Below are 26,937 nucleotides of genomic sequence, written 5' to 3' on the forward strand. Positions count from 1 at the left end.
TTCTTCTCAAAACTTTGGAATTTTCTATCTTTTCGTAGTTCTGTAGAGGAGAAATTATTGAAAGTGTTTAATGTGGAGGAATTCACAAAAAGTAGATCTGAGGCTATGATCAGATCAGTAGAGATCAGGTGGTGGAATGAATTAGACAATGCTATGTCCTACTGTTTCCTTCATGTAATTTCAGATCAAAAAATGGTGCTTTAATTCATTGCATGGTGGTGGAATGGGGAGGAGACAGGAAAATTTCACGTGTTCATTAAATGACAGACTGCACATTTTGAATGCGTGCATTTTGCATAATTTGTTGCTTTGTTTTTCCCTCACTAGGTTAAACGATTCCTGGATGGAGCATGGGACTCCCCTAATTTTGTTGAATGCTACCGGGACATATACCTAAAGCTGAAGAATGCTATGGAAGAACTATTTGGGCAACAGACTGCCTTTGCATTGGCATTGCGCAAGGGCTTCTCGGCAGCATTTCTCCAGCTATCCCACCTCACTGCCGTGCACGTAGGTTAATCACCATTAAAGTAACTGCATTGAAATCCTGTTCTCTAGGATGGCAGTGGCTTGCTGAACCCTCACCAAACAGATTGATAGCTTGACTTCGAAATTACAGCATTGAAACAGACGATTCATCCATCTGCCATTGTTGGTATTAATATTCAACACAGCACTCCTAAGTCTTTATGTATATTTAAGTCAGAGGTTGGTAGATTCTTGATGGTCAGGGCATGAAGGGATACAGGGAGAAGGCAGGAAATTGGGGCTGAGGGGAAAATCGGATCAGCCATGATGAAATGGCAGAACAGACACGATGGGCCAAATGACATAATTCTACACCTATATCTAATGTTCATGCAGACAACATCCTCTGCCTTCATCAGCTTTCCTGGTAACTTGCTCATAAAATTCAGTAAGATTGGTGAAACACGACCTACCAAGCATGAAGCCATATTGACTATCCCTAATTAGTCCCTTTCTTTCCAAATACTTGTATATCTGCTCTCTTGGTATATGTTCCAATAGCTTACCCACTATTGATGTCAGGCTCACCAGCCTATAATTTCTGGTCTTACCCTTAGAGCCTTTTTAAAACAACAGAACAACATTAGCTATCCTCCAAACCTCTCGGCACTTTACCTGTGGCTAAGGATGTTCTAAATATCTCTGCTTGGGTCCCTGCAATTTCTGCACAAGCCTCCCATAGGGTCCGAGGGAAAGCCTGGTCTGGCCCTAAAGATTTATCCACCCTAATTTGCCTCAAGGCAGCAAACACCTCGTCGTTATCTGAACCGTTAGTGCCTAGGTGGCACATGGGGCCTCCACAAGGGTCTTCCATTTCTGCTGGTCTTTCACATTGCTTCTCACCGTTACCCAGTTCATGCCTACTACTTGCTGTTCTGCTTCCACAGATCTTTGCCACGTCATTCTGGGCCTGCCCCTACTTCGCTTTCCCTGTGGGGTCCACCTTAGTGCTACTTTTGCTAGTTGATCATTTGGCATTCTCATTACATGGCCCAGCCATCTCCATCGTCTTCACACAAACTGAGATTGATTCCATATTGCAAGATGTAAGGAAGTCTTGGTTTCTGATTTTCTCAGGCCAGAAGATCTTCTTGATAACGTCGTAGACATTTTGTCTGGAACGTGTCAAGTTTCTTGCAGATGTCTTTTGTCATCTTCCAACATTCACTTCCATAAAGTAGCACGCTTAGGACGTTGCTTTTAAAAATTCTAATTTTGGTGTATGTTTGAGGTATGTGGATTTCCAAACTGCATTGAGGCTACCAAAAGCTTGATTTGCTTTAGTTAGTCTTGCTAATACGTCCTTACCACTATCTCCATCAGTGCTGACTTTATTCCCAAGGTACGTGAACTCATCTACCTCTTCCATTTGCTAATTATTGATGATTACTGGTTGGAGGTTGGAAGCGTTCATCTTTGTGATCTTTGTTTTTCTCACTTGAATCGTCATCCCAAGTTGCGATGCTTATGATGTAAGTCTGTCTGATTTCTCCTGAATGTCACAATGACGACTCACTAGCAGACTGATATCGTCAGCAAAAACTAGGTGTACAAGTGTTGAGGTAAGTGTCCATTGAATACCCTGTTTCTTTTCTGTGATTGTTTCACTCATAAGCCAATCCATTGCTAAAATGAAGAGCAAAGATGATAGGATGCATTCCTGTTTAACTCCTGTGCATACCCTGAAGCTTTCTGTCAGTTGCTTTCCACAAATCATGGTGCACTGAAAGTTGCTGTACATCATTTGGATGATGTTTACAATTTTTTGGGGAAATCTGTATCTTCTTAAAATTTTCCAGAGTGTTTCTCGGTGGATACTGTCAAATGCTTTTTTGAAGACCACAAATAGTACATAAAGATTGCTGTACCACTCTACAGATCGTTCGAGAATTTGTCGTAGTACGAATATTTGGTCTGTGCAAGATTGGGCTTTTCTAAAACCAGTTTGTTCTTTCCGGATGATATCTTCCACAACCTCTGAGAGCCGATTTAACAAGATGCGACTGAAAATTTTGCTTGTAATTGAGAGGAGTGTAACACCTCTCCAGTTGTCACATATACTTAAATCTCCTTTCTTTGGCAGTTTTACAGTAAGTCCAGTTTTCCACTCCTCGGGTATTTCTTCACTTTTCCAGATGGTCCAGCAAAAACCTCCTCCCCTGTAAACTGTATATGGTCCATGACCTCACAGCTTCTTTGCCTCACTTCTGTAGATGCTGTGTCTGTCTCCCAAGTAAATACAGATGCAAAAGTTCCATTTATGATCTCTCACTTATCGTTTGGCTCCATTCATAGATGAGCACTCTGATCTTCCAGAGGACCATTTTGTCTCTTGCTATCCTTTCTTCCTTAATATATCTGTGGAAGCCCTGGGATTCTCCTTCACCTTCTCTGCTAGGGCAACCTCATGCCTTCTTGTTGCCCTCCTTAACTCATACAGTCTTCTCTTGCATTTCTTGTACTCCTCAAGTACCTCATTTGCTTCTTCCTGCCTGCACTGTCCACCTCCTTTTTCTTAACCAGGTCCTCAATATCTCTTGAAAACTAAAGTTTCATAAACCTGTTATCCTTGGCTTTTATTCTGACAGGAACATACAACTCTGTACCTTCAAAATTTCACTTTTGGAGGCTTCCCACTTACCAGGTACACCTTTAATCAAATACATTTGACAAACTCTAGCCTATCCAGCCTTTTTATAATATGGGAGTCCAGTCAAAATCACCTTCTATCACAACTTTATGTATTTTGTAGCAATCTGTGATCTTTCTACAAATTTGCTCCTCTAATTCCCATGGACTGTTGGGTGGTCTATAATATAGGCTCATTAACATGGTCATCCCTTTCTTGCTGCTTAGTTTTATCCAGGTAGCCTCAGTAGATGAGCTCTCCAGTCTGTCCTGTCTGAGCATTGTTGTAACATTTTCCCTGACTAGTAATGCTACCCTTCCCCTTTTAATCCCTCCCACTCTATCACATCTAAAACAATGGAGTTGGAGTTGGAGCTGCCAGTCTTTCTCCTCCTGCAACCAAGTCTCACTAATGGCTTCAATGTCATAATTCCAGGTGCAGCGGATGTATTTCCTGTGGCTCTTGAGGAAATACGGTCTGCCTCAGGAATTGCTGCTGCAGTTCTACACTGCAGTCATTGAGTCTGTCGTGTGCACCTCCATCATTGTGTGGTTTGGAGCCGCCACCAAGCAGGATAGAACCAGACTGCAGCGCACAGTGAGGACTGCCAAGCGCATCATTGGAGCCTCCCTGCCCTCTATTGTGGACCTGTACTCTTCCAGGTTGAAGAAGAGGGCGGGGGAACATCATAAAGGACTCCTCCCATCCTGCGCACGGACTGTTTGATCTGCTTCCGTCTGGTAGGCGCTTCAGATCCCTCCAGACTAAGACTAATAGGCACTGGAGAAGTTTTTTCCCTACTGCGGTCACTGCTGAACAGTTAACTGCCGGTTAACTGTTAGCTAACTATTACTTGGATTGCACTACCTGTATGTATAATTTATATTTTCATTTATATTTATCATTATTATTGTTATGAGCAGAGAGACAACATCTGCCGGAAGTAAATTCCTTGTATGTGCATAGGTACTTGGCGATTAAAGTCTGATTCTGATTCTGATTCTGATCCATGTGCCTTTCTTACAATACTCCTTGCATTGAAATATACGCAACAGAGAATGTTAGTCCCACCATGCTCCTTTGGATTCGTGACTTGGTATGCACGTAAGTTAACAACATCTTTCCCCACAACCACTCCATTATCTGCTGTAGTGCTCTGGTTCCCACCCACTCCCTGTAACTCTAGTTTTAAAGCCCCCTTCTGTGCAGCACTACTAAACCTTCCTGCAAGAATATTAGTCGTCCTCCAGTTCAGCTGCAAACTGATCCTTCTGTATAGGTCACAGCTTCCCTGAAAGAAACCCCGATGATCCAGAAATCTGAAGCCCTCCATCCTGCACCATCTCCTTGGCCTTGTGTTAACCTGTCTTATCTTCTTATTTCTGGCCTCAGTAGCGTGTGGCATGAATAACAATCCTGAGATCACAATGCTAGAGGTCCTGTCCTTTAATTTAGCACCCAATTCCTAAACTCACTTTGTAGGACTTCATCACCCTTTCTACCCATGTCATTGGGTCAGACATGGAAAACAATATCTGTCTGCTCACCCTCCCACTTAAGAATGCTGTGGACTAGATCCAAGATGTCCCTGACCTAGCATTTAGAAGTCAACATACCATCTGGGAATCTTGTTCTCGTTCACAGAACCACCTTTCTCTTCCCCTAAGCCATATATGTCAAACTCAAGGCCCGCGGGCCAAATCCGGCCCGCGGTGGAATTATCTTTGGCCCACGAGATAATATCTAATTACTATTAAAGCTGGCCCCAATAATCGAAGCGCCTATGGCGTATGATATGGCTAATGCTAAGTTTATTCAGGTACCAGGTTTTCAGGGTTTTTAGTGTTTATTCGGCAGTCTTCTTCATAAGAAACAGAATTTGTAAAGTGAAACACTTTGTAGTTATAGCAGAGACTGAGACACATGAGAGCAGGCTGAAAAAACGGAGGCAACGAAAGCTGCGTTCGCACGCATCCGACTGATCCGGCCCGCATGAAGCTGCATTTTGCTCAATCCGGCCCGTGACCTAAAATGAGTTTGACACCCCTGCCCTAAGCAATGAATCTGCAATCCTCTTCTCCCCCTCCCCTTCTGAGTCACAGAGCCAGACTCAGTGCCAGAGTTCTGGTTGCTGTGGGTTTCCTCTGCTAGGTCATCCTCCCCAGCAGTATCCAAGGCAGTATACCTGTTTTGAAGGAAACACCCACAGAGGTACTCTGCACTGGCTGCCTATCCCCTTTCCATCTCCTGACATTCACCAAGTCACCTGTGTCCTGCACCTTGGGTGTACCTATCTCCCTGTATGACCTGCTGATCAACCCCTCAGCCTCCCAAATAATCTGCAGTTCACCCAGATTCAGTTCCAATTCTTTAACAGAGTCTGAAAGAAGCTTCAGCTGGATGCGCTTTTTGCAGGTGTAGTCATCAGAGGTCTCTCTGTCTTCTCATATCCTTGAAGAAGAGTATTTCACTGCCCTGCCTGGCATCTCCATTGCTCGAATTGTGCAATAGAAAGCAAGAAAGGAAAATCTACTCTCCTCACTGAAGCCCCTAAACTCCCCACTCTAACATTGGTCCATTCACATAACCTAACTTTTTATTGGCACTTGCCAAGTGCCTAATTACGCACACTGCAACATTGCCATGAGAGCTGTGACGCGCAATTTGCCCTGACTGCCCTCACTTGCTTCTTTTGAACACTTTGTCCTGCTATGCAATCCAAGGTCTCTTCAGAAACTGTGGTGGCAGAATGTCTCGACTGGCCTGCTCGCGTTTTGTGAACTCTTTCTCCTGCTATTGCCTTGGCCTTTGGATCCAAAGAAATATGCTTATCTCTTAAATGTCATCCAACTAATCACTTTATAGGAACTCTGGGCAAGAATGGGCATCAAATGCTGACCTTGCCAGCATTACTGTACCCTGAAAAACACATGACTTGTTCAGCTACTGTATATTTACCAACCATTCAACTTCACAGAATCTTATTCAGTGAAGGGATGAGAATTGATAGCAATTAAGAACAGCTCGGTCTCACAGATGTTGGATTATTATTAAGCCTCCATTTATTTTGATTAGTAAAAACAGTGCAACTAAAAGTCAATGCCTATGTGAGAAAACTGAAATCGGGAAGAGATGTGTTGCAGGTCTGAGTTTACAGATATGTCATCAAGTCATGGTAGTAGGTCTTTTAGCCCAGCAAGTCCATGTTGACCAAGAAAATTCATCTCAGCTACTCCCACTTGCCTGCATTTGGCCCATATCCCTTTAAATTTATTTTCTATCCATGTATCTATCCAAGTTTTTTTTTAATGTACTTGCCTCAACCACTTCCATATACTGACCACTCTCTGGCTGGAAAGAAAGTTGCCCCTTAGGTTCCTGTTAATTTTCTCCTCTCTCACCCTAAACCTTTCTACTTAAATTCTTGATTCTCAAACTTGGGAACAAGATGTTGTGAATGTACAGAATCTGCTCTGCTGAGTTGGACTAGTAGTTCTGGTGGTTAGAAATGAATAAATTTCTGTGTGTTGATATTATATGAATTATTTTTCTAAATTTTAATGCTGCAGTTCTACATCTCTCCTCTGGAGATTGATAGCATATAAGGAGTATTACAAATTATGGTAAGCGAGGATGTAAACACATTAGAACTTGGGAAAGTCATGAGTTGTTATCATTCTAGTACCTGAGAGAGAAGGTTTAGAAGTTCCTCCTCAGACTCCCTTTAAGTATATCACCTTTCACCCTAAACCTGCAGCTAACAGCATGACGTATTCTCAAATGAAGGACCCTTATAAAAATATTAATGGTAAAAATAAAGATTGACGTTCCAAAGACACTCTGTGCTGTCACTGGTAAAGACAGAGTGACACTGACCTTCTGTAGTGTCACACAAAATCTTGGAGTGACATACATCTATTGTGCTTCCACTGTTGAAGGCTCAGATACTTTAGCTGTGCTTGTTACCTCTGCTGGAGAATTATTTTTTCAGTTATATTTTGTAAGTCATTTCCTTTCAGTGTATGCAGTATTCTTCACCATCTGTTTTCCTGGTTTATTGCGAAATTGGTTTCAACTGAATTGACGATAAAAATGTTATTTGGAATGACTGAAAGCTTAGACATAAAACTATGCTATTGAGAAGAAAGGGTGATGGCCAGGTTGAAGAATAGGGTATTTTTGAGGAAATGAATGGATGTCTAAGAGCAAACTGGGTGTATGAGCTCAAAGAAGGTGGAAAAGTAATTGGAGAAATATGGAAATCATTAAAAGGCTAAGATGTGTAATAAAGGAATTGTTGGACTGTCTGAAAGTTGTTATTAAGGGTTTTTCCACTTAAGTTAATGGACAAGTATCTAGATTGATTGAATTACATATTGGAGTTTGAATTTCACCAGCCACGGCCAGGAAATTTAAATTCAAGAAAGTAAAGAAACCTAGGTGGGGACAACTGTTATCTGTAGTGAAAACTATGAAAGTGCAAGGTTTTTGAAGAGATTCTCACTATTGTCCTTCAGGAAAATACATCTGACCAACTAGTGTTGTTAATTTCTAACTTTCTCTGCCTTAGATGCTAGAGACAGCTACGTCTTATGCATAAATAAAAGAATTACGTGTAAGTAAGTAAGAGTTGATATTCTCAGTTCCTTAGCTAGGTAAGGTTTATATGAGTCTCTTAAGCTGAGGTAGGACCATTGACAGGTAGAGTACTGTTACAGGGGTGGAATAATAAGTTCTTTGTGATTTAGAAGAAATGATGTTCAAAGACAGATTTTGTTAACAGTACATGGGTATTGGGTGAAAATGGCAGAGGAGCAGGATAAAACCAGTAGGGATGGAAATAGTCATTTGTTTATTCCATGTTTAACCAGGAGAAAGTCCAGTGCATCCTGAATTATTGTGACAGATGGAAAATAATTCCACTGCTGTGTTAAGGATGAGATCCTAATAGGAGATGTTTAAAGTTTTGAGCAACAGGCTAGGATTTGAGCGGCATTACTGCACTCAGGGTATGTGTTAAAAAAAAACCGCAGTAGCAGTTTGCAGGGAAAATGATGTGCTTTGGGAAGACTTACTGTGATCATGAAAGGGAGGATGCCAAGAATTCATTGGGATGCATCTCCAATTTTTGTACTGGGGTCAGGAAAGGAACATTCTATCAGGAATGGAGTAAAGGAAACTGGAAGAGATGTGAACAAAGTTGTCAACTTTCATGTAAAAGATCTTGCTCTAAATGTAACTCTGTTCTTCAGGTTAGTGAGCAATTTGCACAGTACATTGATCGACGGATTCAAGAAAGTGAAATGAACATAAGTAATGTGGAAACGCTAAACGAGTTGCAGCAAGTCTTGGAGCCAATGCTGTTTCTTTCAGGACTCGAACTTGCTAACATCTTTGAACATTTCTACAGGTAATTGGTATGGATTATAAAAATGAAGGTCTATTATTTGGTTCTTCAACCCTCCTGCACGGCCCTCATCTCTATCTCAGATGAAGATGTGCTGCAGCAATTTGCCAAGGTTTCTTCAACAACTTCTGAATCGCTACCATCAGTTTAGAATGCTGTCACTTTCAATTTTGTCGTTCTAAATTGATTTTTTTTAACCAGTTAAAATGAATTGTTTCTGGGTCAAAGTTCGAGGACCCCTGAATTGAGAGGATTTTTAAAATATTAGTTTTTAGGATTTGGCATTATCGCTATTTATTGCCCTTCCTAGCTGCCCTTGAGAAGGTGTGTGTCACTGCCTTGGACTGCTGCAGTCCTTGTGGTCTTCCCACAGTTGGGTATCAGAATTCACATCAGCGATTTCCAGATCAGGATTTTGTGCAAATTGGAGGGGAACTGGGGTGAGGTTCCCATATACCCGCTGACCCTTACAGAGGTTGTGGATTGTAGGAGAGCATTTACCATATGAGTTGCATTGATTTGAGGAGCTTTTACCTGCTTTTACTATTAAGTATTAACAGCCACTCCAAAAGTCCATTTTTGTGTTTTTATTTCTCTCTCTGAGCTGGTCTTTCTCTTTCATAGGTACTATCTGGCTGATCGGCTACTGGCCCAGGGCAAAGTGTGGCTGGAGCGAGCTGTGATCGATCATATTGGGACCTGTTTCCCTAGCAGGTACCCTCAACAGATGTTGAAGAATCTCACTGAGTCAGATGATCTACAGCAGGAGTTTCACCTCTACAGGCTGCAGCAGCTCGATAGGAAACTTGAGAGCATGGATGACGAAGTAAGTTGTTGTGTGTCCAACTGACACTTGTAAGAGTGACTGGAAACAGTTTTTGTAATGGTTGGTCCTCTTAAAACCAATCTGTAGCAGTTTAGTATATTAATTTTATTTCTTTAAGAACATTCGTTGCTGAATGAAATGGCTTGAAGTTCTTGATGGAAATTGTCTTCATTGAAATCTCCTGCATTAACAATGTAACTTGAGGTTAAGCATTGTCCTTGTGTTTTCAGTTTAGATTGCAGACTTATTTCAGGGGTTTTCCTGTTGCAATATTTATTAAGGCCATTTCCTGTATTTTATGACTTTCATACTTTTATGTTTTTACTGTGACTACTAGGCTACCTTAGCTTGGTGTGTTCTGCTTAGAAGATAAGAAATTATAAATGTCATGAAGGAATCTTCTGGATTCAATGAGATGTCATAATTATGAGCATCAGAGGCTTCCAGTGGGCCTGATGTAAATTTAAAGTGATGGTAATTTGACTGAATAGATTGCCTTGATCCTTCACCATAACGTATTGAAGAACAGAGAATAGGAGGTATTTTTGAATAAAGCTTTGAAGATGGCAGTACAGGTGGAAGAAGCAGTGAAAGAGTTTTGTTGTCATTGAATATAAAAATCTAGGTTTTAGATTTGTGGATCATTGGGTTTTTTTCTGGGGAAGATATAACCTGAACAAAAGGAACAGGTCACATCTGAACTTGATAGGGGCCAATGTCCTTGCAGGCAGGTTTGCTGGAGCTGTTGGGGAGAGTTTTAAATGAGATCAATGGGGTTGGGGGGGGGGGGGTGTGGGATTAACCTGAGTTGATAGTCATATGATGGAGCAGTTGGTGTAAAGGTAGATACAACGTGTAGAAAGACTGTCAGGAAGGATAGGCAGTAAGTAGGGCATAATACATAGAAGTTTGATAGGCTGAAATATGTTTAATGCAAAATGTATCAGTAAGAAGAGTGATGAACTTAAGAGCATGGATCAGTACTTAGAGCTACAATGTTGTGGTCATTACAGAGACTTGGCTGTCAGAAGGGCAGAGAAGGCTGCTGGATGCTCCAGGGTTTAGATACCTCAAAAGGAACAGGATGGGAGCCAGAAGAGGTGGGATAGTGGCATTGCTAATCCGCTGCAGAAAGGGAGAATGTTGTAGAGGGGTCATATACTAGTCAGTGTGGGTATGAAAGCTGCAGAAAGGGAAAATGTTATAAAAGGATCATCTACTAGACAGTGTGGGTGGAAGTCAGAAACAGGAAGGGAGTAATCGCTCTATCATAAGTATTCTATAGGTTGCCCAACAGCCTGATAAGCAAACCAGTAGGCAAATTTTGGAAAGTGAAAAAATAACAGGGTTTTATTTTGTCAAGAGTGACTTCAACTTCCCTAATATTAATTGGCACTTCACTAGTGGAAGAGATTTAGATGGGGCAGTATTTGTTAGGTATGTCCAGGAAGGATTCTTGATCCAGTATGTGGACAAGCTGACTAGAGAAAGGCCATACTGGATCTGTTACTGGGCAATAAACCTGCTCAGGTGACGGATCTCTCAATGGGTGAGCATTTCAGCCAGAGACCACAACTCCTTGACCCTTTAGCTTAGCCTCGGACAAGGATAGGAACAGATGGTATGGAAAGGTATTTAATTGAGATAGGGATAATTATGATGCTCTTAGGCAGGAACTTGGGAATATAAATTAGGAACAGATGGACTCATGGAAATGTACAACTAAAATGTGCAGGTTGTTTAGGGAGCACTTGCAGGGTTCTGGATAGGTTTGTTGCAGGGAAAGGATGCTAGGGTGAAAGAATAATGGTTGACTAGAGAGATGTAACATCTAGTCAAGAGGAAGAGAGAAGCATACTTAAAAGATTTAGGAAACAAAGATCAGACAGGGCCTTTGAATGTTACAAGGTAGCCAGGAAGGACTTAGGAGAGCTAGAAGGTGACATGAGAATTCCTGGGTGAATAAGATTAAGGAATACCCCAAGGTGTTCTACAAATACATGAAGAACAGGAAGATGACTGGCATGAATGATCAAGGCTAATGAGAATAGGCTAATGTGCTGGAAGATGTCGAGGCTAAGAAAGAGGCAGTGTTAGAACTTATAGAAAAAAACATTAGGGTAGATAAGTCCCCGAGTCTGGATGGGATATACCTCAGTTTATTGTGGCCATCAAGGGAAGAGATTGGTGAGCCATTGGCAAAGGTCTTTGTGTCTTCACTGGCCACAGGATAGTATCAAGAGAATGTTGCATGGCAAATGTTATTTCTTGTTCAAGAAAGGTAATAGGGATAATCCTGGGAATTATAGACCAGTAAGTCTTTCAACAGTCATGGAAAACTATTGGAGAATATTCTTAGAAATAGGATTTATGAGCATTTGGAAAAGCATAGCCTGATTAGAAATTGTCAATCTGGTTTTTGTGAGAGGCAGTTTGTGCCTTGCAAGTTTGATTGACTTTTTCAGAGGTGACAAAGCAGATTGATGAAGGTAGAGCAATGGATGTCATGTATATAGATTTTAGTAAGACATTCAGCAAGGTTCCCCATGGTAGGCTCAATCGGAAAGTTAGAAGCTATGGGAACCAGGAAAACTTGGCTGTGTGAATTCTGAGTTGTCCACAGAAGGCAGAGCGTGTGAATAGAGGGAGAATATTCTGCCTGGAGGTCCATAACTTGTGGTGTTCCACAGGGATCTGTTCTGGGACCCTGGCTTTTTGTGATTTTTAAGAAATTACTTGGATGAGGAAATGGAAGGGTGGGTTAGTAGATGGAGTTGTGGATAGTGAAGAATGTTGTTGAGGGTTACAGTGGGACATTGATAGAATACAGAACTGCTGTGGCGGGTGGGGAAGAAACAACAGACCTGGCAACCACCAACACAAGTTGGCCTTAACATCCACAAAGGGAAAACTAAAGTCCTCAGGATCAACTCAACCTCTGTCAACCCAGTCATTCTTGAGGGAAGTCCACGAGATAGAAGCCTTCACCTATCTTGGTAGTGGCATCGATAGACAGGGTGTAACAGATGCAGATGTCAAGGCAGGGATCGGTAAAGCTAGGCAGCCTCATCCAGCTCAGGATCATCTGGCGCTTCAAGGAGTTGTCGCAGCGCACTAAGTTCAACTCCAATGTGAAGTCAGTTTTTTTCGGGACAGAGACTTGGGAGGACAACAAAGACTTTAATCAGGAAAGTGCAAACTGATAGCTCTCTAAGCAAAATCTTGCGGATCTGCCGGCTTTAAGTCTTAAGCAACACTGATCAATGGCAGAGAACACATCAGCTACCAGCAGAAGAATAATTAAGGAAAAGATTGAGGATGGATAGGACACATGCTGTGTTAAGCAAGCACTAATGTGGAACCTTAAGGGAAAATGGAGAGAGGTTGGCCAAAAATCACCTGGCAATGTGACCTTGATGCTGACACCAAGAAGATGGGCTATACCTGGGGACAACATGAAAGACTGGCCTTGGAGGTGGTGGTGGTAGAAGTAGTAGTAGTAGTAGAAGTGCTGGGCTGAGAAGTGGCAGATGGCGTTCAATGCAGATCGTGTGAAGTGATAGATACACTTTGGAAGGTGGAATTTGATGGTAGAGTACAAAGTTAATGGCAGGATTATTAGCAGTGCGGAGGAACAGTGGGATCTTGGGGTCCACATCCACAGATCACTCAAAATTGCCATTTAATTTGATTGGTGAAGAAGGTATGTGGTGTGATGGCCTTCATTTATAGAGGGATTGAGTTCAACAGCTGCAAGGTAATGTTGCAGCTTTATAAAACTCTGGTTAGACTATATTTGGAATATTGAGTTCAGTTCTGCTTGTTTCATTATAGGATGGATGTGAAAGCTTTAGACTGAGTGCAGAGACTTACCACAATGATGTCTTATGAGCAAAGCTGTACGAGCTGGGGGTTTTCTCTTTGGAGCGAAGGAGGATGAGAGGAGACTTCATAGAAATAAGAGGTAGAGAGTGTACAGGCTGTGTCCTCCCAGTGGCAGTAGCTAATATGAGAAGACATACTTTTAATGTGATTGGAGGAAAGTATAGGGGGGATGTAAGATGTAGGTTTTTTACAGAGTGGTGAGTGCATGGTATACCATGCCAGGGCTGGTGATGGAGGGAGAAAATTTTAAGCAACTCTTAGATAGTTCAGTATAGCTCAATAGTTCCACTTAATATCAGAGCAATTATGCAATATACATCCTGAAATTCTTATTTGCAGATACCCACAAAAACGGACAATTGCCTCAAAGAATGAGTGACAGTAAAAACATAAGAACCCCAAAGCCCCCCTTCCCACGCACAAGCAGCAACAAAGCAACAACCCTGCTTCAACCCCACTTCAGCAAAAAAAGGCATCAGCACATTTCACCCACCAAGCAAGCAATCACAAAGCCCCCAAGAGAGACCATGATCTGCAGTACAACAGTGGGGGCGGCACAGTAGTTTAGTCATTACAGATGATCCAGGTTCAGTTTCTACCACTGCCTGTAAGGAGTTTGGTTTCCCCCCTGGGACCACATGGGGTTCTTCTGGGTGCTCCTGTTTCCTCCCACAGTCTATGGACATGCTGGTTGGTAGGTTAGTTGGCTGTTGTAAAATTGTCCTGTGATTAGGCTCAGATTAAATCAGGGGATTCCTGGGTGGTGTGGCCTCCTTCCATGTGTATCTCATTAAGTAAAGTAAATAAAAATTAATCATTCACCCTACAATTCAACATACCACATGCTTTCTCTTTCCTTAATAAAGGGAAAGAGAGGTGTCCCCCATTCAGTGAGAGGGGAGACATAATAAAGCAACTCGCTGATTTGCAATGGAAAAAGGTCTGCCATGTGGCTTTTTTCGGAATTCTCCAACTCAAGAATTGACAACAAACTCCTCTATCAACGAGAGAGAGCGAGCACATGCTTCATCGAATACAGAGCCTCTGACAGCTGATCCACTGTTCCTGATGTTATGTTTTCCTTTGCGACACTGGCATAGAATCAGCTTGTCCACAGGGCCATGAAGCCTTAGAACCCCGAAGGCATGCATGTCTTCTACGCCACATCCTTGAGATTTCGAAAAGCAGTCAGTCATGAGCCCCCAGGAGCAGGTTCCACCAGCTCAAAGAACTGAAGTCAGAGATTAACTCCAGTTTAGGAACTCTGACAGAACCCCATCCACCCTGAAAAGGAAAAAGAAAGGCAAATGTAGAAATTAAGCTGTTTCAGCAGATGAGCTCAAAGGAGCCGCTGTTAAGCACCATTCCGACAGATATAGCGATATGGATGAAAGAAAAATGGAGGGCTATGTGGGAGTAAAGAGTTAGATTGATCTTGAAGTAGCTTTAGAAGTCAACACAACATTGTAGACTAAAGGGCCTATACTGTGCTGTACCATTCTGTGTAATGTTGAGCTATAAAAATGAGTTCATGAACACAAAATTCTGTAGATACTGGAAATCCAAGCAATACACAAATTGCTGTTGGAACTCGGTGGTCAGGAAGCATCTATGGAAATGAATAAACAGTCAATGTTTCAGGCTGAGACCCTTTATCAGGACTAGAAAGGAAGGAGAAGTAGAAAGAATAATGGGAAGTAGTACAAGCTAGAAGACGATGGGTGAAGCAGCTGGGTGGAGGTGGGGGGTGTTACGGATTCAGCAACAATAAATCTATAAGTGAGGCAGGGTAAAACATTTATTAAACACTGAAAAACAAACCCCAAAAGTAAACAAATGACTAACGCAACTGGAAATCAGCTGCTATGTGGCAGCTTGAGCAGATCTTAAAAGGATAAAGCCAAAACAGTTCTTAAAGCAATGCTGCAAAAACAGTTCTTCAAAGTAGTACTGCGAAAGTTCAAAATGCTTACAGTCCATTAAAGGAGAGACTTTTTTAGACGATTTAAATTCTCTTTCACGTCGTGTTGTTGCGGTTCCCAGTCGAACTATACTTTTCCCGGAGAATTTACGAAGATGAAAATGAAACGGCTTAAAGGCACTGACCTTTCCTTGATGAATGTGCACCCAACCCTTTCTGCTCTTATCGCAGGGGCTAACATGGGCCCAGCCAACAAATTCCTTCCGAATGAGGATCAAACAAGGTCAAACCTGTTTCACTGTCGAAATCGACTTTCCTCGATCTATTAGCTCCCGAACTCTGATCTTCACTCTCCACTGATTTTTAACTGGCAGTATTATAAAGAAACTGCCGGCAATTACCTTTTAAACTTTAGGCATTAAATAAAACTCCACCTTTCAACGGAACTGCATCATAATATTGGACCACGCAGTAGCATGGAGTCAAAATGGCAAATCCAGCCACAAACTGCCCCTCCTTTTATACCCTGTTGAAAAAACTGTCACATGACCTCTACTGGGGGGAAAATGTCGTCACTCCACCATCACAAGACCATTACCGTAGGTCCAGTATAGCTTCAACACCACTGTCACGTGACAAGTACAAGGTACCCACGGGTATGTAACAAGGGATAAAGTAAGAAGCTGGGAGGTGATAGGTAGAAAAAATAAAGAACTGGAGAAGGAGGAATCTTGACAGGAGTGAATCATGGGAGAAAGAAAGGAGAAGGGGTGATGGGTAGATGAAGAGAAGAGGCAAGAGGGGAGCCAGAGTGGGGAAATTGAAGATGAGAGAAGGGGGAGGGGAAAATTACCAGAAGTTTGAGAAACCCCAGATGAAATATGAGGTGTTGCTCCTCCAACCTGGTAGTGGCTCAGGTTGGCTTCCGTGAAATCCTGTTTTTTATGGATGGAGCTAAGGCGCTTGACAAAGCAGTCCCCCAATGTACAGTACATTGAAGTCGCGAGGAGGCTGCATTGGGAGCACCGGATACAGACAGCACCAACAAATTCACAGGTGAAGTGTGGCCTCATCTGGAAAGACTGGGGCCCTGAATGGAGGTGAATGTGCAGGTGTAGCAAAATACAGTCCAATTCCCATTCCTACATGTTGGTCTATGGCCTCCCCTACTGCCAAGATTAGGCCACTCTTCGGTTGGAGGAGCAACAATAAGACATAAGAGCTTATGCCATTTGCCCCATATGTCTGCTCTGCCATACCAACATGACTAACCTTCGATGTCCTGACTAACCAAGAAGCTGTCATCCTTTGCTTTAAATATACTCATAACTTGATTTCCACAGCTGTCATTGGCAATAAATTTCACCGATTCACTACCCTCTGGCTAAAGAAATTCCTTCTCATTTCTGCTGTGAATGGACGTCCCTCTATTCTGAGGCTGTGCCCTTTGGCCTTAGACTCACTCATGATAGGAACCATTCTCTCCACATGCACCTGCCCATCTCCCTTTGATGCTCCTCTTTCCCTTTCTTCCATGGTCCATTGTTCTCTCCTACTAGATTCTTTCTTCAACCCTTTACTACTTCCATTTCTCACCTCCCTGCTGCTTACTTCATTCCCCACACCCCTACATAAATACCTCCCCCATCTCTTGGTTTTATATATCACCTGCCAGCATGTGCTCCATCCACTCCCTACAGCTTTTTATTCTGGCTTCTGTCCCATACTATCCAGCGCCCATGAAGGGCCTTTGCTCAAAATATTGACTGTTTATTCTCCTCCATAGATGCTGCCTGACTTGCTGAGTTCCTTCAGCATTTTGTATTGTAATTATTTCATGACCCTTATGTACTTTAACGGTTCCATCCCTTGTAAATATATGGTTTTATGTTAAATCTCTTTTTGGCAAGTGATATGCTTTTTGAACATTTGAACATGTGTGGAAATTGCTAGTATAAAGGTAGGTAGTTTGTTCACATTTTACAGTGAACTTTCTTGTGATACAGATGATGGAAGATCAGCCATTCATATCAGAGGAAGAAACAGATCTGAAAGTTCTGGTGCTTTCTCCCCGCTGTTGGACTACATCTCCCCTGTGCAATCAAGATGATCCTAAGACCTACTTTCCACCGGCACTCAGCAACTTCCTTGAGGAATTTTCTGACTTCTGTGCTCATAGTTAGTATACTGTATGTTGTCATGTAAAAAAATTCTATTGCACATATAACTAAAGAAAAAAGGGCTTAATTTCAGCAACTAAGGCAAAATGAATTGAGAACTTCTGCCCAGAGCCATGGTACATTTTGCTGTCTGGTACAAGAGATAAGATGAAGATACTTGAAAAAGAGTACATTCACCATGGAGAGGGAAGGATACATGCAATTATTACTTCCAGAGAGGTGACAGGCATGGCTGGCCAGCGGCCTTTTTCTGTACTGTATAATGCCATATTATTTACTGGTCCTTGTTGCCAGTTTCAAGTATTTTTCTAAATTTCACGTTGCATCTGGTAAACAAAACCCCTGTTTTTATTACCTAAAGCAGTAATTGCAGCAAACATCACTTGTTACATCTTGCAAATCAGAAATACTCGATTATGTCTATCCTGGTTTTGATAACCAGCCAATCTTCTGTCCACTTCTTAAATATTACCAACAGCACCATGAGTTTTGATTTACATTGAGCTTTGATTGAATTGAGCAGGCAATTAGGAGTCAGTCACATTGTGTTTCTAGAACCACTAATCACACGAATACCACATTAGGTAAGGACAGAAGATTCCTTTCCCAAAAGATTATGACTGAATCAATTGGGCTTTAATAACAGATCATCAGTTTTGTGGTTATTGCTACTGAGGTCAGCTGATTTGAAATCTATTATTTGAATTAATAAATTTCCCAGGTGCCATGGTGAGATTTTCACTTGTGCCTGGCTCAGTGACTTTGAATTTGGACTTTTTCAGCAGATACTGCTTGCAGTTCGGACACACTATTAACATTGAGGTTCTTTAATACAGCAATGAAAGTAGTTAACATAAATACTGCATGAAAATAGAACTCATCAGATTATTTTACTCCAGTGTATTGATGAAAAATTTGGCTTAGTAGTTCCAAGAAGTGATTTTTTTTTCATGCCTGTTCAGATTTGTTTCCCATTTGTGGAAAGTTGCAGTTCTTTCACTCCTGTCTTGAATACTTTGATAACTTGTAGCTCTGTGCCCAGCAAGTGACTAAGAATTTTTGCAATCAATGAAAAATAGATTCAATAAATTGTTAACAATAATAATAAATACTTGATTGATCCGGAGTGGGAAACTCTTTCATTACAGCAGGAACATCTAAAAACACACTTAGCAATCTGCAGATTTAACTAATAATAAAGTACAGAATGATAATGTAGACAATTTACCAATGTGCAAAAATAATAATGTATGAGCTGTTGAGGAAATCAAGTGAGCTTGGTCTGCTTATTGAAATGATCTTATTGAGATGGAAAATTTTTAGAGAGTGCTTGTTAAAATATTGTTTTCTCAGGCTGTAGAATCCAGAACTATGGAGCATAATCTCAGGATTAGCCTTCAGTCTTTCAGGATTGATATAGGGGGAAAATTCTTAGGATTATGAATCTTTGGAATTCTCCACTTGTAAGCTTGTGGTGTTTGTACTAAACTAATGAATGTATTTAAGTTTAAGATTATTCGGAGACCTGAGGATCAGATTAGGAAGTGATAAGACAGAAGATCAGTGGTGATCATATCAAATAGCAGAGCAAAATTGGTCACCTAATGCTTCACTTACTCTGTGTTTCTTGATAACATAATTCAGACTCTGATTTTTTTTGCCCTCTGTTCCTAGATCAGAATGTATATGGGTTTAGTAGCACAAAGCCTCGGCGGTTACAATGGACGTGGTTGGGGCATGCGGTCATCTCCTATGGATCACTGACCTTGCACGTGTCCACTCTGCAAATGTACATCCTTCTGCAGTTTAATGAACAGGAGGTAAGCCAGGAAGGTCCAATATGCTGAAGTTGCTGCGCCATCCAGCTGTTGTGTGCTACATTTGTGCTCACTTTAGAACTAAAGACCATAAAATTTAGGAATTTGGCATTTTCTGCTCCTATATTTTATATAGAATTTGTTTAGCAGCCTCATGATCGACACCTTGACAAAGACCTGAAAATCCAAGTTTGAGTTCCAGGATATTAATTTCCTGGAATTTAAATATTGATTTTAAAGATTGGTAAAATATGAGTTTCTGCAGTATTTCTTGTGGATAGTGCACTCTGCAGCTGTGTATTGCATCATTAAGAGAATGTGGAAACCTTTAAGGTGGAAGTTGGAGTGTCAGTTGGACATATCTGGGTAGTGTCCCATTTTGATCCAGGGATGAGTGAGATATGAATTGCAGGGGAGAAATTTGTTTCCAAGAGCATCATAGGAAGCTTACAAAGCTCATATCTGAAAAAGGTGTATGGATTTAATGTCACTTTCAAGAGGGAATCGGGTAAATCGTGGAAAAAGTTAAATGTTAGTTATCGGAACAAACAACTTAGCACTTGTAGATCATTGCAGGGACATGATGAGCTGCATAACTGTGAAGAATCTTGCATTCAAATAATATACATATTTTTATTTTCATCTGCAAGGAAGTTTCTATGGAAAACATTATAAAATTGACTGGGTTGTCCCCCATTCTGATCAGTCATGCATTAGAACCTCTATTTGGAGAAAATCAGATCCTTATACAACCAGTCACTGATCAAGATAAACTCAAAGGTATGTACATTCCCTAAGTCTATAATTATTGCTCACTAAAATAGGTCATGGTATTACTGCTCCAGTCTATTACAAATTGTGTCATGTTTCTATAAGAGAAGCATTTTCTTACAAGTAACAGGTTGATGAGGGTGATAGAGTAGATGTCATCTATATGGATACGAGTACAGCAAAATCAAACGAAGAGGAATGGCGATGATGGGGTTGCTTGGAAGGGAATCAGCGTGAATTGCAGTGAGAGCCAAATGCCCCCCGTGTTGAAATATGTATTGATAAGTAAGTACCTGAAACCCTTGAAATGTGTGGCATTGTAGCAAAGAAAATGTAGATGAGTTATTGTGAGCAGTTTTGAGCCCCTTAACTAAGAAAGGATGTGCTGGCAATGGAGGTGATCCAGAGGAGGTTCAAGAGAATGATGGCTATGGGTTTGTAGTCACTAGAATTTAGAAGCATGAGTAGGGATCTCATTAAAACCCATCAAATATTGAATATCCTAGATAGAGTGGACATTGAGAGGATGTTCTCTGTAGTGGGGGAGTTTAGGACCTAAGGGCACATCCTTAGAAGGACTTCCCTTAAGAACAGAGAAGAGGAAATTGTTTAGCCAGAGGGTGGTGAATCTGTAGAATTCATTGCCATGGACAGCTGTGGAGGCCAAGTCATTAGGTATATTTAGAGTGGGGGGTCATAGGTTCTTGATTAGTAAGGACATCAAAAGTACTGGGAGAAGGATGGAGAATGCGTTTAGAGGGATAATAAACCAACCATGATGGAATGGAGCAGATTTGATGGGTCAAACAGCCTAATTCTGGTTCTATGTCTTATAGTTTTTCTACTTATTTTCAATCTACTCCTCAGGGATCTTGAGATTGAATGATAAGATGTTGGCCAGAGGATCAGCAAATAAAGAACACTACACATTGCTACCAAAGCAGACCTATTTAAACGTGAATGAAGATGCTGCCAGCATATTGGAACGCAAAAGGAATATTATCTATTGCATGATTATTCAGATTATGAAATCAGAGAAAGAGCTTCATATTGATAATCTTGTTTTCAAGGTAATTATTATCAAAGGAAAACAAAGCAATACTGGAAACACTCAGCAGTTCAAGCATGTAAAGAGAAATGGTGAATGTTTCATTTCAGGTTGAGGAACCGGGAATGAAAGAAAACAAATTCATTTAAGTTGCAGAGAGGGCTCAGGAAGCACCATTATAACAAAGGGAATTTCAGATTATCCAGGAATCACAATGGTCTTTTCAAAAGAAGAAGCCATTCACTAGCACTTCCAATCTAGTGCACTGCATTTGCATTGGAGAATCTAAAGGAAGATTGGCTTCATGCAGCACCATCATTCACTCTGTGGAAGTGTCCTGAAGTTCCAGTTGTCTGTCACTGTAATTCTCCATCCCACTCTAATCCATCTGTCTGTGGCATTATGCACTGTTGTAATCAGGCCCAACTCAAGCTTGAGGAGAAGAACCTTATCTATCTGGATGCCTTGTGTCCTTTAGCATCTAAATCTGAAATTATTAACTTTAGGTGACTTGTTTTTAACATCATAACATGATATGCTAGTTTTGCTCTTGGTCCTTCATCTGTAATGTTAACTTATTCATTCTTCTCTTTACTGATACTGCAAGATCTGCTGGGAGATTACTATTTCAGCTTTTACACAACCCATTGTTTGTTCTTGCTTTCTCTATCATTAGCAGCTGTTGACCAAAACTAGATAATTTTAAGCTTATCGCCAGATGAACCCTGGCTGCATCTTAACATCCTATCATTTTATCCATCCCCCCAACCCCAGCACCACCAGTTCATCTTTGTTGTCTCCTAGTTCAGATGAATAATATTTTGAATTATTGACTATCTTTCTCTCCACATTGACCTGCTGTTTAAAGTGCAAACACGAACCACTGGAACTCTGAGCAGGCAGCATCTATGGGGAGATGGACAGTCAATGTTTCTGGTTGAGACCCTTCTTCTGGACTAAAAGAAAGAGTTAAAAAATCTGTGTAAAAATATAGAAAGATGGGTGGAGCAACAGCTGGCAGGCAATAAGTGGATGCAGGTGAAGAGGGTGATCGACAGATGGAAGAGAGAAGAGTGGTGAGTTGTCCCAGTAGCTGAGAGCTGATAGTAGAAGTAACAAAATGCTGAAGGTGATGGAATGTGATATGAGAGAAAGATAGAGCATGAAATACAGGGAGAGAGGTGATATGGAAACCAGAGTAAATGATGAGCAGATAGTAAGAGTGAGTGACAGGAAAGAGGGTGTTGGGAGGCTTTGTTGATCAGGAAAAAGAAAAAGAACAAGTGGAGCATTTTAATCCCCTCATTCCCCCTCCTCACTACAACTGCTTATTCATGATAAATTATTTTAGATCAGTGAGTAAACCTGTACATTGCACTGTAGTCTCAAAGCTATTACTAACTTTGTATACTGAACCTTTTGCAGGTGATTGACAAGTGTCAAAACCAGGCCTTGTGTTCAGCAAATAAATTCCTTCGCTCCAATTGCAGCAATATGGATGTTCTGTTCTGTATCATACACCTTATCAACAAGGGATTCGTTAGACGCAACGAGGACAACCCTCACATTCTGGAGTATGTACTTGAGGATCCAACAACCCCACGGAAAGGACAAGCGCAAATAATACTTAAAAAACTTGATTCAAAAGCTACGGGATCAAACAGCAATGGCAAAGAGAACCAATCAGTATTTAGGTAACACAAGCACCAGTGGTCCATGTCTAAACATTGATTAATATCCATTGTGTGACTTTGACTACTTCCCTTTTGCACCAGATTGCACCTTTACTGGCAAACAGTGAATGAGGGAGAATGGGAGACACTGTTCGTATTTGGTGGGTTTGAACTTATTTGGGGTGGACTCTTTTCCAGTTTTTATTTTGTTGCTGGAGGTACATATTTTAGGACCTATTAGCCAGTCACTGGCAGTCTTAAGAAAATAGATTTGTGTGTTTTAATTGGGCATACAATGTTGCCAAGAATAGCATAGGCTATTTCCACACAATAGATTAGAATGACACCTGAAAATGCAGGGGTTTCCATACTTTAGCTGCTAAAGATGAAGTTTTCCAAGTACAGTACATATTGACAATATCTGTGTCACTATACCAAGGGCAAGCCACCATTCTTCATGTATGCAGAAACACTGGATATATTGTTTATTCTTTTCTCCTGTGAAACATCGGGGTTAAATATTCTCTTTAGCATTTGCTCACTGAAATCAACTTATTTAGCACAATCTTCTATCATTTCGCATTCCCCCTCCCCCTCCTACTTTCAAATCTCTTACTATCTTTCCTTCCAGTTAGCCCTGACGAAGGGTCTCGGCCCGAAATGTCGACAGTGCTTCTCCTTATAGATGCTGCCTGGCCTGCTGTGTTCCACCAGCATTTTGTGTGTGTTACTTGTGCTCCCTACTGAGTAAACGCTGCAGATGGAAAAGGGCAGGTGGTAATATATATAATCTCTTGCTGCTGCAGTTAACAGATCAGTAGACTACAGATATAACCGTTAGCTACAACCTATGAATCCTTCAGGGGTGTCAAACTCATTTTAGGTCATGGGCCGGATTGAGCAAAATGCAGCTTCATGCGGGCCGGATCAGTCGGACGCGTGCGAACGTTTCGTTGCCTCCGTTTTTTCAGCCTGCTCTCATGTGTCTCAGTCTCTGCTATAACTACAAAGTGTTTCACTTTACAAATTCCATTTCTTATGAAGAAGACTGCCGAATAAACACTAAAAACCCTGAAAACCTGGTACCTGAATAAACTCAGCATTAGCCATATCATACGCCATAGGCGCTTCGATTACTGGGGCCAGCTTTAATAGTAATTAGATATTATCTCGCGGGCCAAACGGGCCTTGAGTTTGACATATATGCTTTACACAATTGATTATATCCAAAAGAGTCACGCAGAACTGATCGTAGTAAAATTGTATCTCTGAAAACTTCTCACTTTTATAGATTGGATACATGATCTTGGAAGCCAACTGAAAGAAAACAACAGGAGTGTTGTCACTGCTGTGTTGAACTTGATTGTCAAAATAGCTCATGTTAGTTCATCACTGGATTGTATCAGCAAATGGAAATAGATTGTTTCATTTCAACCAGTGATGCAGTAAAACATTTTCTTTTACAAATTTTTGATCATCTTATCGCTCTCTCTCATTTTTTTATTCTATTTTATTAGTATCATATGTAGACGAGATGGGATCTCTTCCAGCTGGTCAACTTAATAGATTAACAAACGTGTTAAAGATAAGATGGTTTTGAAGGTATTCTGAGATTTGGGGGGAAAACTTGGGTTACACAGGTCGGATATTGACCTACAGGCATTGAGCAATGCAGGCCCTTTGGCCCAACTAGTCCATGCCTTCTGTGGTCCCAGTTTCCTATGTTGGGCCCCTTTCCCTCCACCCATTCATGTACCTATGCAAGTGCTTCTTAAGTTATATTTTTGTACCTGCCACAACCACTTCCTCTGGCAGCTCATTCCATATACTGAAAACCTTCTGGAAAAGGTTGCCCCTCAGCTGACTTAAATATGTCCTAAAACTATGCTGCCTAGTTTTGGACTCCCATACCCTGGGGAAAAGACTGTTAACATCCATCTTATCTATGCCTCTCATAATTTTAAGCATTAAAAAAATTTTCACCCTTATTTTTGTATTTGAAACGGGACCAGACTGGTGCTTGACCTTTGGAACTGATATATGAGCAAATTGTTTATTTGTAAGTATTCCAATAGTTTGGCTTAATTTTGTGGGACTTACAGTATTTTACCAGAGCAACGTTACTTCATGGGTTGAAGGATGGTAGAGAGTTTGAGGACATAATATAATCAGGATTGAACCATTTGCTTTGTTAGCTTGTGTGGTTCAATCTGATCATGGACTGTGCATCCTTCAGAACTGTTTGCTTGTCTCTGAACCAAATAACAGCAACGCCCTTGCCAAACTAAAATTTTGGTCCAGATAATTTCAATTGATTATAGGTTGTAGGTAGAGCTGTTCTATTTGTAGATGTGCTGATTTCTTAGGAAATTGAATTTTTCCAGCCTGTATGTATTATTTTGAAGATCCTGGATTGCACCATCAGCTTCAAGGTTCAAGCAGCCAGTCTCCACTATTTAACCAATTGCTCTGCATGTTATCACCACCAAGGTCAGTATTATTATCCCTAGGATGTGATGCTGAAATTAAATGCAGCCATACAATTGTACATTTGAACTTGTATTCCAACTCTTATAACCATGGATAAATTTTGACCTCAAATCACTTCCAAAAGTCCAGGTATGACCTACGGAAGGTAATTTGAGAGCAAAGGCAATTCCATTTAAAGTTGGATCTGTGTCTTGGAGGCCTATGACTGAACATCTGTCAAGAGGATGAAACTTTGTAAGGCAACGGACCCCAGTGGTGTACCTGATAGGTACTTACAAACCTGTGCTGACTAAGTGCCTGACATATTCAAGGACCTCTTCAACATCTCACTCCTGCAGCCTGAAGTTTTCACCTGCTTCAAAGGGTAATGATCGTACCAGTGACCAAGCAGCAAGGTGAGCTGCCTCAGTGACTACCTGGTGGGACTTGCATCTACTGTAGTGATGTGCTTCAAGAGAAATGGCTAGAATTAACTCCTGCCTGATCAAATACCTGGACCCCTGCAATATGCCTGTCGCTGCATCTGGTCTACAACAGAAGCAGTCTCATTGGCTCTCCATGTCCTTGGAACATCTCAACAACAGCAAATGTCAGCCTGTCATTCAATACCATCATCCCTTTAGTATTAATTGCCAACTTTCTAACGGAACTATACTGAATCCTCAACTTTCTCATGGGGAGACTGCAGTCAGTACGGATCAGTGAATACATCTCCTCTTTGCTGACAATCAATACAGGCACACCTCAAGGATCTCTGTTCTACTCTCTCTACATTCGTGATATACAATGACATGCAAAAGTCTGTGCACCCCTGTCAAAATTTCTGTTACTGTGAATAGCTAAGCGAGTAACAGATGATCTGATTTCCAAAAGGCATAAAGTTAAAGATGACACATTTCTTTAATATTTTAAGCAAGATTACTTTTTTATTTCCATCTTTTACAGTTTCAAAATAATAAAAAGGGAAAAGGGCCTGAAGCAAAAGTTTGGGCACCTTGCATGGCCAGTACTTAGTAACACCCCCTTTGGCAAGTATCACAGCTTGTAAACGCTTTCTGTAGCCAGCTAAGAGTCTTTCAATTCTTGTTTGGGGGATTTTCGCCCATTCTTCCTTGTAGAAGGCTTCTAGTTCTGTGAGGTTCTTGGGCCGTCTTGCATGCACTGCTCTTTTGAGATCTATCCACAGATTTTCGATGATGTTTAGGTCGGGGGACTTGCGCCTCTTGACGTTGTCCATTGTGGATTTTGAGGTGTGTTTAGGATCATTATCCTGTTGTAGAAGCTATCCTCTTTTCATTTTCAGCTTTTTTACAGACAGTGTGATGCTTGCTTCCAGAATTTGCTGGTATTTAATTGAATTCATTCTTCCCTCTGCCAGTGAAATATTGTCCGTGCCACTGGCTGCAACACAAGCCCAAAGCATGATCGATCCACCCCCGTGCTCAACAGTTGGAGAGCTGTTCTTTTCATGAAATTCTGCACCCTTTTTTCTCCAAACATACCTTTGCTCATTGCGGCCAAAAAGTTCTATTTTAACTTGTTTAAATGTTGTTTAGATGTTCCTTTGCAAACTTCTGACCACTGAATTTTGTGGTGAGGATGCAGGAAGGGTTTTCTTCTGATGACTCTTTCATGAAGGTCATATTTGTGCAGGTGTCGTTGCACAGTAAAACAGGCATCACCACTCCAGAGTCTGCTAAATCTTCCTGAAGGTCTTTTGCAGTCAAATGGGTGTTTTGATTTGCCTTTCTAGCAGTCCTAT

The 26,937-nt window shown here is 41.2% G+C and overlaps 1 protein-coding gene across 3 annotated transcripts in view; it reads left to right on the forward strand.

Moving 5' to 3' along the window:
• LOC140733195 (cullin-9) overlaps positions 1–26,937 on the forward strand; it is a 292,661-nt gene that overhangs the window by 215,172 nt on the left and 50,552 nt on the right. For all 3 annotated transcript variants that reach the window (XM_073056198.1, XM_073056200.1, XM_073056199.1), the window contains 8 exons: positions 328–510; positions 8,410–8,567; positions 9,189–9,390; positions 17,203–17,374; positions 19,051–19,196; positions 19,844–19,973; positions 20,832–21,034; positions 22,438–22,706. In XM_073056198.1, coding sequence (XP_072912299.1) covers positions 328–510; positions 8,410–8,567; positions 9,189–9,390; positions 17,203–17,374; positions 19,051–19,196; positions 19,844–19,973; positions 20,832–21,034; positions 22,438–22,706 — 1,463 coding nt within the window. The remainder of the gene's footprint in view (positions 1–327; positions 511–8,409; positions 8,568–9,188; positions 9,391–17,202; positions 17,375–19,050; positions 19,197–19,843; positions 19,974–20,831; positions 21,035–22,437; positions 22,707–26,937) is intronic.

Source organism: Hemitrygon akajei, chromosome 9, assembly GCF_048418815.1.
Source record: "Hemitrygon akajei chromosome 9, sHemAka1.3, whole genome shotgun sequence".
In the NCBI taxonomy this organism is placed as follows: Eukaryota; Metazoa; Chordata; class Chondrichthyes; order Myliobatiformes; family Dasyatidae; genus Hemitrygon; species Hemitrygon akajei.